At 43.4% G+C, this 12,359-nt stretch overlaps 1 protein-coding gene across 4 annotated transcripts in view; it reads right to left on the reverse strand.

Annotated features, from left to right (window-relative positions):
• Positions 1-11,949, reverse strand: part of LOC109902719 (mast/stem cell growth factor receptor Kit) — a 48,553-nt gene extending 36,604 nt beyond the window's left edge. For all 4 annotated transcript variants that reach the window (XM_031785817.1, XM_031785814.1, XM_031785815.1 and 1 more), the window contains exons 1-2: positions 11,767-11,949; positions 521-775 (exon numbers count right to left, since the gene is read on the reverse strand). In XM_031785817.1, the coding sequence (XP_031641677.1) occupies positions 521-775; positions 11,767-11,821 (310 nt within the window). In that variant the 5' untranslated portion in view covers positions 11,822-11,949. The remainder of the gene's footprint in view (positions 1-520; positions 776-11,766) is intronic.
• Positions 11,950-12,359: the final 410 nt, after the last annotated feature.

Genomic DNA, 12,359 nt, shown 5'->3' on the forward strand with positions numbered 1-12,359 from the left:
TTAGACCGCTGCACCACTCAGGAGCCCAGATGCACTGCCATATGGACATGGCACGATCCAAAGACAGATCCAAATACCTATCAATCCAGTAAACACCTTCATGCACAAACACACCCACACACAGTGCCCCTCTAAAAAAATATTTGATCACTTGTTCTGCCTCAAATAAATGTTCACAAGCCTCTCTGAGGCTTACCTATCTCGTATGCACACTTTCTCCCACCCACTCTTTCTCTCTTTTTCACTCACTCACACCCTTGTACCAGTGGTCTGGGGACACAAAGGGTTGCACGTTTTTGCTTTGCACTAACACTACAAACCTGATTCAAACCATCAACTCGTCATCAGGCTTTGATGACTTGAGTCAGGTGTGTGGTGTTAGGGGGCAAAAACAAAATGTGCACCCCGTTGGGTCCCCAGGAACAGGATGAGAACCATTGCCTTATACACATAAAAACTCTCACATGCATGCCCACACAGGCAAACAGGGCTATGAATGTTGACTCAGAAAGAAACACACCTTTGACGTAGACGTAGATAGAGCTCTGCTCTCCGGTTTTCTCTTCCAGACAGATGTATCGGCCCATGTGGCCAGGCTGAGCTCTGGGGATTTTCAGGACGGACGCCCCATTAGTCCGCTCCTCGCCCCTCAGTTTGGGGCGATCCTCCCGCTGCCACTGCACCACCTGGTCACCCTGGCAAAGCAGGCTGAAGGGGATGTTGAGTGGAATGACCAGGTGGAGGCCTCTGGGGGTGATGGTGGGTCTGGCGCTACCTGTAGTAACATGGTTGGGATGGTCATTACAGTATTGATCAAACAGGCTCTGGATATCATGCACATAGTCACTTAAAATGTAATCATAAAAGCCACAGTCCTCACTCAGCGCCATATAACACATAACACACGTTTAACAGAATGGAGTAAAATAAGTAAGTACAAGTGCCTATCATTAACAGCAAAGAGTGCACTGCAGGTACTTCAACAGTAATAGTCAGCTAGAAATCAGAGGAGGCTGGTGGGAGGAGACATAGGAGTATAGGCTCATTGTAAAGGCTGGAAGGGAATAAATAGAACGGTATCAAACACATCAAAGATACAGAAACAACATTCATTTAATTTATTCCATTCCAGCCATTACAATGAGCCCATCCTCCTATAGCGCCTCCTACCAGCCTCCTCTGCTAGAAATGTATGTCAACACTGAGGACGGGTAGACAAGATCCCCAGAGCCTTTTTTGCATGCACTTCGATATCAATACAAATCATTATCATAGCACTCCTAGCAACATATTGACATCATTTTATGACTGAAAAATGACAGGTGAGTTAATCGCTTTGGCAAAGATGTAAAACAATGCACCGTGTACAATTCTTGGCACAACTTGAAATCTACCTGCAGCAATATCAGCACGGGAGGAGTGTCATATTGATTTTGTCTTGAACGCCAAACAAGTAATCTCCCATCCCATTCCCTATGTGCCCTTCGGCTCTCAACCCGACAGAAATCTTACGGTATGAAATAGTCAACTAGAACACTTTGAGTATAGCCTAAATAGAATTTGGCAGAGGATGGTTTAGAAGAGTGAAAAATAAATCACCCACAGGCAACACAAAATAAACTACAGAGCAGACAACCCCTGCACAGGTGAGATGTAGGCAGAACTGGCCTACCTGGGCATTGCGTCCAGGACAAAGACTCGCCAGGTGCAACGTACTGTGCACTGCTCTCTTTAACAGACCACCAACCAGCCAAAGCCCACCATGCAGAACAACCTGGACTCAGAGCACTTTGTATTATTCTGTTCGTAAATCTGAAACACTCCATATTGCATTGTTTGTTACGTTTCGTATGGTACAGTGGGGCAAAAAAGTATTTAGTCAGCCACCAATTGTACAAGTTCTCCCACTTAAAAAGATGAGAGGCCTGTAGTTTTCATCATAGGTACACTTCAACTATGACAGACAAAATTTGAAAAAAAATCCAGAAAATCACATTGTAGGATCTTTAATGAATTTATTTGCAAATTATGGTGGAAAATAAGTATTTGGTCACCTACAAACAAGCAAGATTTCTGGCTCTCACAGACCTGTAACTTCTTCTTTAAGAGGCTCCTCTGTCCTCCACTCATTACCTGTATTAATGGCACCTGTTTAAACTTGTTATCAGTATAAAAGACACCTGTCCACAACCTCAAACAGTCACACTCCAAACTCCACTATGGCCAAGACCAAAGAGCTGTCAAAGGACACCAGAAACAAAATTGTAGACCTGCACCAGGCTGGGAAGACTGAATATGCAATAGGTAAGCAGCTTGGTTTGAAGAAATCAACTGTGGGAGCAATTATTAGGAAATGGAAGACATACAAGACCACTGATAATCTCCCTCGATCTGGGGTTCCACGCAAGATCTCACCCCGTGTGGTCAAAATGATCACAAGAACGGTGAACAAAAATCCCAGAACCACACGGGGGGGGAACTAGTGAATGACCTGCAGAGAGCTTGGACCAAAGTAACAAAGCCTACCATCAGTAACACACTACGCCGCCAGGGACTCAAATCCTGCAGTGCCAAACGTGTCCCCGTGCTTAAGCCAGTACATGTCCAGGCCCCTCTGAAGTTTGCTAGAGAGCATTTGGATGATCCAGAAGAAGATTGAGAGAATGTCATATGGTCAGATGAAACCAAAATATAACTTTTTGGTAAAAACTCAAATCGTCGTGTTTGGAGGACAAAGAATGCTGAGTTGCATCCAAAGAACACCATACCTACTGTGAAGCATGGGGTTTTTCTGCAAAGGGACCAAGACGACTGATCCGTGTAAAGGAAAGAATGAATGGGGCCATGTATCGTGAGATTTTGAGTGAAAACCTCCTTCCATCAGCAAGGGCATTGAAGATGAAACATGGCTGTGTCTTTCAGCATGACAATGATCCCAAACACACCGCCCGGGCAACGAAGGAGTGGCTTCGTAAGAAGCATTTCAAGGTCCTGGAGTGGCCTTGCCAGTCTCCAGATCTCAACCCCATAGAAAATCTTTGGAGGGAGTTGAAAGTCCGTGTTGCCCAGCAACAGCCCCAAAACATCACTGCTGATGAGATCTGCATGGAGGAATGGGCCAATCGGAATACCAGCAACAGTGTGTGAAAACCTTGTGAAGACTTACAGAAAACGTTTGACCTCTGTTATATACACTTTGTTGGCAATGACAAAGTATTGAGAAAAACTTTTGTTATTGACCAAATACTTATTTTCCACCATAATTTGCAAATAAATTCATTAAAAATCCTACAATGTGATTTTCAGGATTTTTTTTTCTCATTTTGTTTGTCATAGTTGAAGTGTACCTATAATGAAAATTACAGGCCTCTCTCATCTTTTTAAGTGGGAGAACTTGCACAATTGGTGGCTGACTAAATACTTTATTGTCCCACTGTATCTATTAATTTTTGGATGTCCATCAACAATTTAGTATGATACAGTGGTTTGCGAAAGTATTCACCCCCATGGCATTTTTCCTATTTTGTTGCCTTACAACCTGGAATTAAAGTAGATTTTTGGGAGGTTTGTGTCATTTGATTTACACAACTTGCCTACCACTTTGAAGATGCAAAATATGTTTTATTGTGAAAGAAACAAGAAATATCACATCTATCACATCTATTCATCCACCAAAGTCAATACTTTGTAGAGCCACCTTTTGCAGCAATTACAGCTTCAAGTCTCTTGGGGTATGTCTCTATAAGCTTGGCACATCTAGCCACTGGGATTTTTGGCCATTCTTCAAGGCAAAACTGCTCCAGCTCCTTCAAGTTGGATGGGATCCGCTGGCGTACAATTGGATTGAAGTTTGAGGTCTGGGCTTTGACTAGGCCATTCTAGGACATTTAAATGTTTCCTCTTAAACCACTTGAGTCTTGCTTTATCAGTATGCTTAGTGCCATTGTCCTGCTGGAAGGTGAACCTCCGTCCCAGTCTCAAATCTCTGGAAGACTGAAACAGGTTTCCCCTCAAGAATTTCCCTGTATTTAGCACCATCCATCATTCCTTCAATTCTGACCAGTTTCCCAGTACCTTCCGATGAAAAACATCCCCACTACACGGTGGTGGCTGAATCTCGGGGTGATGAAAGGTGGTGGGTTTGTGCTAGACATAGCGTTTTCCATGATGGCCATAAAGCTCAATTTGAGTCTCATCTGACCAGAGTACCTTCCATATGATTGGGGAGTCTCCCACATGCCTTTGACGAACACCAAACGTGTTCGCTTATTTTTTCCTTTAAGCAATGGCTTTTTTTCTGGCTACTCTTCGGTAAGGGCCCAGCTCTGTGGAGTGTACGGCTTAAAGTGGTCCTATGGACAGATGCTCCACAGCGGAGATTGGAGTTTTGTAGCTCATTCAGGGTTATCTTTGGTCTCTTTGTTGCCGCTCTGACCTACTTGTCTGATCCATGAGTTTTGGAGGGCGGGCCTCTCTTGGCAGGTTTGTTGTGGTGCCATATTTTTTCCATTTTTTAACAATGGGTTTACAGGTGCTCTGCGGGATGTTCAATGTTTCTAATTTAAAAAATAACCCAACCCTGATCTGTACTTCTCCATGACTTTGTCCCTGACCTGTTTGGAGAGCTCCTTGGTCTTCATGGTGCCGCTTGCTTGGTGGTGCCCCTTGCTTAATGGTGGTGCAGACTCTGGGACCTTTCAGAACAGGTGTACATATACTGAGATCATGTGACACTTAAATAAAGTCCACCTGTGTGAAATCTAACTAATTATGTGACTTCTGGAGGTAATTGGTTGCACCAGATGTTATTTATTGTCTTCATAGCAAAGTGGGTGAATACATATGCATGCACTACTTTTCCAATTATATATTTTTTTAATTTATTGAAAATGTTCACTTAACCAATTTGGACTATTTTGAGAATGTCCATTACATGAAATCCAAATAAAAATACATTTAAATTACAGGTTGTAATGCAACAAAATATGAATATGAAAGAGCCAAGTGGGATTAACACTTTTGCAAGGCACTGTATGTTACGAATTTGCAAAAAGTACAATATTTAATGAACTTGCAAAACGTGCTTAATGTTATTAATTTGCAAAACGTACAATATGTTACAAATTTGCTAAATGAATGATATGTATTGCATTCTAGCTAGGTGGCTAATGTTTTCTAGCTCGCTAACATTAGCGAGGTTAGGGTTAGGGGTCAGGGTTAAGGTTAATTTCAGGAGTTAGGTTAAAGGATTAAGGTTAGGTTTAGAAGGAAGGAGAAGGATTAGCTAAAAGGGTTAAGTTTAGGGTTAGGAGAAGGTTAGCGAACATACTAAGTAGTTGCAAAGTAGTTAAAAGTAGTAAAAATTGAAATGTTGCAAAATTGTCGAAAATGCTAAAGTTGTCCGTGATGAGATTCAAACTCGCATCCTTTGGGTTGATAGACGTTCAGGCAGCAGGTTAGGTGAAGGTTTGGTAAAACCGTTAGGGTTAGCTAACATGCTAAGCAGTTGCAAAGTAGCTAAAAACGTTCTAATTAGCTCAAATGCTAAAGTTGACCGTGATGAAATTCGAACTCGCAACTTTTAGGTTGTTATACATTCACACCAATCCACCGTACATTAGTTATTGGTCAAGAACACTAAGGCAACCTGCCTAAATTACTACCGAGCCGTAGCACTCACGTCGGTAGCCATGAAGTGCTATGAAAGCCTGGTCAAATAAAAAATGTCAAATCAAATTTTCTTTGTCACATACACATGGTTAGCAGATGTTAATGTGAGTGTAGTGAAATGCTTGTGCTTCTAGTTCCGACAATGTAGTAATAACCAACGAGTAATCTAACCTAACAATTCCACAACAACTACCTTATACACACACAAGTGTAAAGGGATGAAGAATATGTACATAAAAACATATGAATGAGTGATGGTACAGAACGGCATAGACAAGATGCAGTAGATGGTATAGAGTACAGTATATACATATGAGATGAGTAATGCAGGGTATGTAAACATTATATTAAGTGGCATTGTTTAAAGTGGCTAGTGATACATTTTTACATCAATTTTTCCATTATTAAAGTGTCTGGAGTTGAGTCAGTATGTTGGCAGCAGCCACTCAATGTTGATGTGATGGCTGTTTAACAGTCTGATGGCCTTGAGATAGAAGCTGTTTTTCAGTCTCTCGGTCCCTGCTTTGATGCACCTGTACTGACCTCACCTTCTGGATGATAGCGGGGTGAACAGGCAGTGGCTCGGGTGGTTGTTGTCCTTGATGATCTATATGGCCTTCCTGTGACATCGGGTGGTGTAGGTGTCCTGGAGGGCAGGTAGTTTGCCCCCCGGTGATGCATTGTGCAGACCTCACTACCCTCTGGAGAGCCTTACGGTTGTGGGCGGAGCAGTTGCCGTACCAGGCGGTGATACAGCCCAACACACACCGTCTGTGTGAGTGGACCAATTCAGTTTGTCCGTGATGTGTACGCCGAGGAACTTAAAACTTACTACCCTCTCCACCACTGTCCCGTCGATGTGGATAGGGGGGTGTTCCCTCTGCTGTTTCCTGAAATCCACGATCATCTCCTTTGTTTTGTTGACATTGAGTGTGAGGTTATTTTCCTGACACCACACTCCGAGGGCCCTCACCTCCTCCCTGTAGGCTTCTCGTTGTTGTTGTGGTGTCGTCTGTAGTGTCGTCTGCAAACTTGATGATTGAGTTGGAGGCGTGCATGGCCACGCAGTCGTGGGTGAACTGGGAGTACAGGAGAGGGCTCAGAACGCACCCTTGTGGGGTCCCAGTGTTGAGGATCAGCGGGGTGGAGATGTTACCTACCCTCACCACCTGGGGGTGGCCCATCAGGAAGTCCAGTACCCAGTTGCACAGGGCGGGGTCAAGACCCAGGGTCTCGAGCTTGATGATGAGTTTGGAGGGTACTATGGTGTTAAATGCTGAGCTGTAGTCGATAAACACCATTCTCACATAGGTATTCCTCTTCTCCAGATGGGTTAGGGAAATGTGCAGTGTGGTTGCGATTGCGTCGTCTGTGGACCTATTGGGACGGTAAGCAAATTGGAGTGGGTCTAGGGTGTCAGGTAGGGTGGAGGTGATATGGTCCTTGACTAGTCTCTCAAAGCACTTCATGATGACGGAAGTGAGTGCTTCGGGGCGGTAGTCGTTTAGCTCAGTTACCTTAGCTTTCTTGGGAACAGGAACAATGGTGGCCTTCTTGAACATTGTGGGAACAGCAGACTGGGATAAGGATTGATTGAATATGTCCGTAAACACACCAGCCAGTCTGCGAATGCTCTGAGGATGCGGCTGGGGTTGCCGTCTGGGCCTGCAGCCTTGCGAGGGTTAACACGTTTAAATGTTTTACTCACGTCGGCTGCAGTGAAGGAGAGTCGGCAGGTTTTGGTGGTGGGCTGTGTCAGTGGCACTGTATTGTCCTCAAAGCGAGCAAAGAAGTTGTTTAGTCTGTCTGGGAGCAAGACATCCTGGTCCGCGACGGGGCTGGTTTTCTTTTTGTAATCCCTGATTGACTGTAGACCCTGCCACATACCTCTTGTCTAAGCCGTTGAATTGCGACTATACCTTGTCTCTATACTGAGACTTAGCTTGTTTGATTGCCTTGCGGAGGGAATAGCTACACTGTTTGTATTCGGTCATGTTTCCGGTCACCTTGCCCTGGTTAAAAGCAGTGGTTTGCGCTTTCAGTTTTGCGTGAATGCTGCCATCATTACACAGTTTCTGGTTTGGGAATGTTTTAATAGTTGCTGTGGGTAGGACATCGCTGATGCACTTGCTAATAAACTCGCTCACCGAATCGCGTGGGAGCTTCCTGTTTTAGTCTCTGTCTATAGAATCGGATCAACAAAATGGAGTCATGGTCAGCTTTTCCAAAGGGATGGCGGGGGAGGGCCTTATATTTTTTTACATTTTACCTAGGCAAGTCAGTTAAGAACAAATTCTTATTTTCAATGACGGCCTAGGAACAGTGGGTTAACTGCCTGTTCAGGGGCAGAATGACAGATTTGTACCTTGGCAGCTCGGGGATTTGAACTTGCAGCCTTCCGGTTACTAGTCCAACGCTCTAACCACTAGGCTACCCTGCATCGCGGAAAGTAGAATAACAATGATCCAGGGTTTTACCAGCCCTGGTAGCGCAATCAATGTGCTGATAGAATTTAGGGAGTCTTGTTTTCAAATTAGCTTTGTTAAAATCCCCAGCTACAACGAATGCAGCCTCAGGATATGTGGTTTCCAGTTTACATAGAGTCAAATAAAGTTAGTTCAGGGCCGTCGATGTGTCTGCTTGGGGGGGGGGGGGGGGGGGGAATATATGCGGCTGTGATTATAATCAAAGAGAATTCTCTTGGTAGATAATGCGATCGACATTTGATTGTGAGGATTTCTAAGTCAGGTGAACAGAAGGACTTGTTATGATCACACCACGTATCGTTAATCATAAGGCATACCCCCCCGCCCCTCTTCTTACCAGAAAGATGCTCGTTTCTGTCGGCGCGATGCGTGTAGAAACCAGCTGGCTGTACCGACTCCGATAGAGTGTCTCGAGTGAGCCATGTTTTCGTGAAGCACTGGCTCGCATCAACACCATTATCCCAGAAACCCTAGACCCACTCCAATTTGCATACCGCCCCAACAGATCCACAAACAATGCAATCTATATTACACTCAACACTGCCCTTTCCCATCTGGACTCAAGAAACACCTACTTGAGAATGCTATTCATTGACTACAGCTCAGCGTTCAACACCATACTGCCCTCAAAGCTCATCACTAAGCTAAGGACCCTGGGACTGAACACCTCCCTCTGCAACTGGATCCTGGACTTCTTGACGGGCCGACACCAGGTGGTAAGGGTATATACCAACATATCTCGCCACACTGATCCTCAACACCCTCAGAGGTGTATGCTCAGTCCCCTCCTGCATCCCTGTTCACTCATGACTGCATGGCCAGGCACGACTCCAACACCATCATCAAGTTTGCCAATGACACAGCAGTGGTAGGCCTGATCACCGACATTGATGAGATTCCCATCTTCCATCTTACTGGAGATTCCCATCTCCTTCACTAGCTTTAAGAACCAGCTGTCAGAGCAGCTCACAGATCACTGCACCTGTTCATAGCCAATCTGTATACAGCCCATCTATCTACCTCATCCCCATACTGTATTTATTTATTTAGCTCCTTTTGCACCACAGTATCTCTACTTGCACATCCATCTTTTGCACATCTACCATTCCAGTGTTTAATTGCCATATTGTAATTACTTCGCCACCATGGCCTATTTATTGCCTTAACTCCCTTATTTGACCTAATTTGCACTCACTGTATATAGACTGTATGTTTTGTTCATTCCATGTGTAACTCTGTCGTCGTATGTGTCGAACTGCTATGCTTTATCTTGGCCAGGTCGCAGTTGCAAATGAGAACTTGTTCTCAACTAGCTTACCTGGTTAAATAAAGGTGGGAAAAAAAATGAGACAGCCTATAGGGAGGTCAGAGACCTGACTGTGTAGTGCCAGGACAACAACCTCTCCCTCAAAGTGATCAAGACAAAGGAGTTGGTTGTGGACTAAAGGAAAAGGAGGGCCTAGCATGCCCCCATTCTCATCGACAGGGCTGTAGTGGAGCAGGTTGAGAGCTTCAAGTTCCTTGTTGTCCACATCACAAACTATCATGGTCCAAACACATTAAGTCAGTCGTGAATAGGGCACAACAAAACCTATTCCCCCTCAGGAGACTGAAAAGATTTGGCATGGGTCCTCAGATCCTCAAAAGGTTCTACAGCTGCACCATCGAGAGCATCCTGATGGGCTGAATCACTGCCTGCTGTGGCAACTGCAAGGCACTACAGAGGGCAGTGCATACGGCCCAGTACTTCACTGGGGCCAAGATTCGTGCCATCCATGACCTCTACACCAGGCGGTGTCAGAGGAAGGCCCTAAAAATTGTCAGACTCCAGCCACCCTCGCCATGGACTGTTCTCCCTGCTTCCGCATGGCAAGCAGTACCGGAGCGCCAAGTCTAGGTCCAAAAGGCTTCTTAACAGCTTCTACCCCCAAGCTATAAGACTCCTGAACAGCTAACCAAAGGGCTATTCAGGCCCCTCTTTTACGCTGCTGCTACTCTCTGTTTATTATCTATGCATAGTCACTTTAACTACATGTACATATTACCTCAGTTACCTCGACTAACCGGTGGCCCCGCACATTGACTCTGTACCGGTACCCCCTGTATATAGCCTCGCCATTGTTATTTGACTGGTGCTGTTTAATTATTTGTTACTTATATTTTCTGTTCTTTGATTATGACTTATTTTTCTTAAAACTTCTCAAAGCATTGTTGGTTAAGTGCTTGTAAGTTAGAAAGCATTTCATTGTAAGGTCTACACCTGTTGTATTTGGTGCATGTGACAAATACCATTTGATTTGATTTGATTAATGTAACCATACGTAAAGTAACATATCATCATCATAAATGGAGTGTCTCAGATTTACGTACAGAATAATACGAAATGCTCTGACCAAGTTGTGCAGGGAAATTCCACTCTATAGAAGAAAGCATTCCTCTATTTCAAGAAGCATCACTTCACAGGATAACTGACATTATCTATCTGCCTTTGCCTGATTTCAAGTGGGTGTTGTTTGGATTGATTATTCAACCATGTAAGCAATTACAAGCAGAGTTACGCCTACCATTGACAACTCAATACTGCTCAATAAAGCCTTAAATTAAATCTATAGGTGAGGCATGTAATTATAGGTGAGACATTAAATTCACTGGTGAGGCATGTTGTAAGTTATGTTAAAAAAACGTGTTATATGATACGGAGCCCTAACACCAAAACACAATTACAAGGCTTAAAACTGAGATTTAATGCAAATGTTGATGTAAAAATTGTTGATTGGAAAATGTATGACAAAAGTTTCTCTATAGGCTAGGCTAATGGTCACAAAAATTACATGAAACGCTGCAGACCCACAGTAGGTCTATGCAAAACTAATTATTAGAAAATGCCACTGCTTATTTACCTACTTCTGAGAAATGTCGCTACATTTCCATAATGACAGTTATTGCTGAGATGACAAGATATGACTAGAACAGCGCTTATCTGAGCCAATGACTCGAGGCTCTTGGAAAATAACAAGCCATTTAGCGAGCCTATACAAACAGTCCTACTAGGCTATTGAACAAACGTTCCCAAATAATATAGTTGATCAAAACAAGTGTCATTATTTAATTGAAAAAATATTCCTAATTTTAATGTCTAACAAGTATTTTAGACTACAACGAGGTCACTTATCAATCTGTGCAGAAAAAAATCGCTGTTAATTTACTTTTTGCCAATGTCTCCGTGCTGTGCCCGGTCCACTAGATTAATTATTGAGATGAACGCAACCTGATGCTGAGCGCACAAATATCAAATTTCCTCATTAGGTTTCAGTGATTAACAAAATGTCAAGGTACAGGGTAACCAACAGGCTCTCTCTACATCCTGAACGATAAAGTTATAATCTGCTGAAAAGGTGTATGCTAGGCTACAATACAATTCTTAACTGAATAGAAATGCATGTTTATAGCCCACACAAAAAAATATATATAATAATGAACAAAACAGTGGCAACAAATCTATTTAGTACAGTGACCAAGGTGATCATGTTCGTGAATCACCTAGTGGTTAAAATAAACTACCCCCACAACTGTTGGAAGAGAGACAATGTTGACCGATATTATGTCTTACCTGTTTGGAAGGATAACTGCAACAAGACAGAAAACAGTACCCAGTGGTGTTCCATTATTACAATTCCATCTATATTGCGTGCGGTGCCAATGTCTGCTCTGAAGAGCTCGCGCTTGTAAATGCCGCGGATTGCTCCGCAGTTGAGTGAAGGCTTAAAACATGCAGATGAACGTCTTAAACGCACATTGCATAAGGGAATTGTGTTGAAGTACTAGGATCAACGGGCGGTGATGTTGTGTTGAACTTCGTCTATAGAGGTCGTTCGTGGGCAGGGTGCGGGTTGTGTGGCATCAAGGATAACAAGCATTTCAATTACATGCCATGCATGCCAGAACTTCAGAGCAATACTTTACATTGGAAGAATAGCCGCAGGAAGCACTGAAAAAATTTAAAGTTTTTTTATAAATATTTTTTCACAAAAGTAGTGGCTTTACTAGTATTAGCAGACCAATATAGACATTTTTCAGCATCTCTGCTATGGCAAAAAAAAGGTAGTTGTATAATTAAGAACAGTATCTTGCAGGATTCAATATTTGGAATTGTAAGAGTTGTTGCACTGTCCCTTTCTCTGTGATTGTCATTCTAATAGAATC

Source organism: Oncorhynchus kisutch, linkage group LG13 (assembly GCF_002021735.2).
Source record: "Oncorhynchus kisutch isolate 150728-3 linkage group LG13, Okis_V2, whole genome shotgun sequence".
Taxonomy (NCBI): Eukaryota; Metazoa; Chordata; class Actinopteri; order Salmoniformes; family Salmonidae; genus Oncorhynchus; species Oncorhynchus kisutch.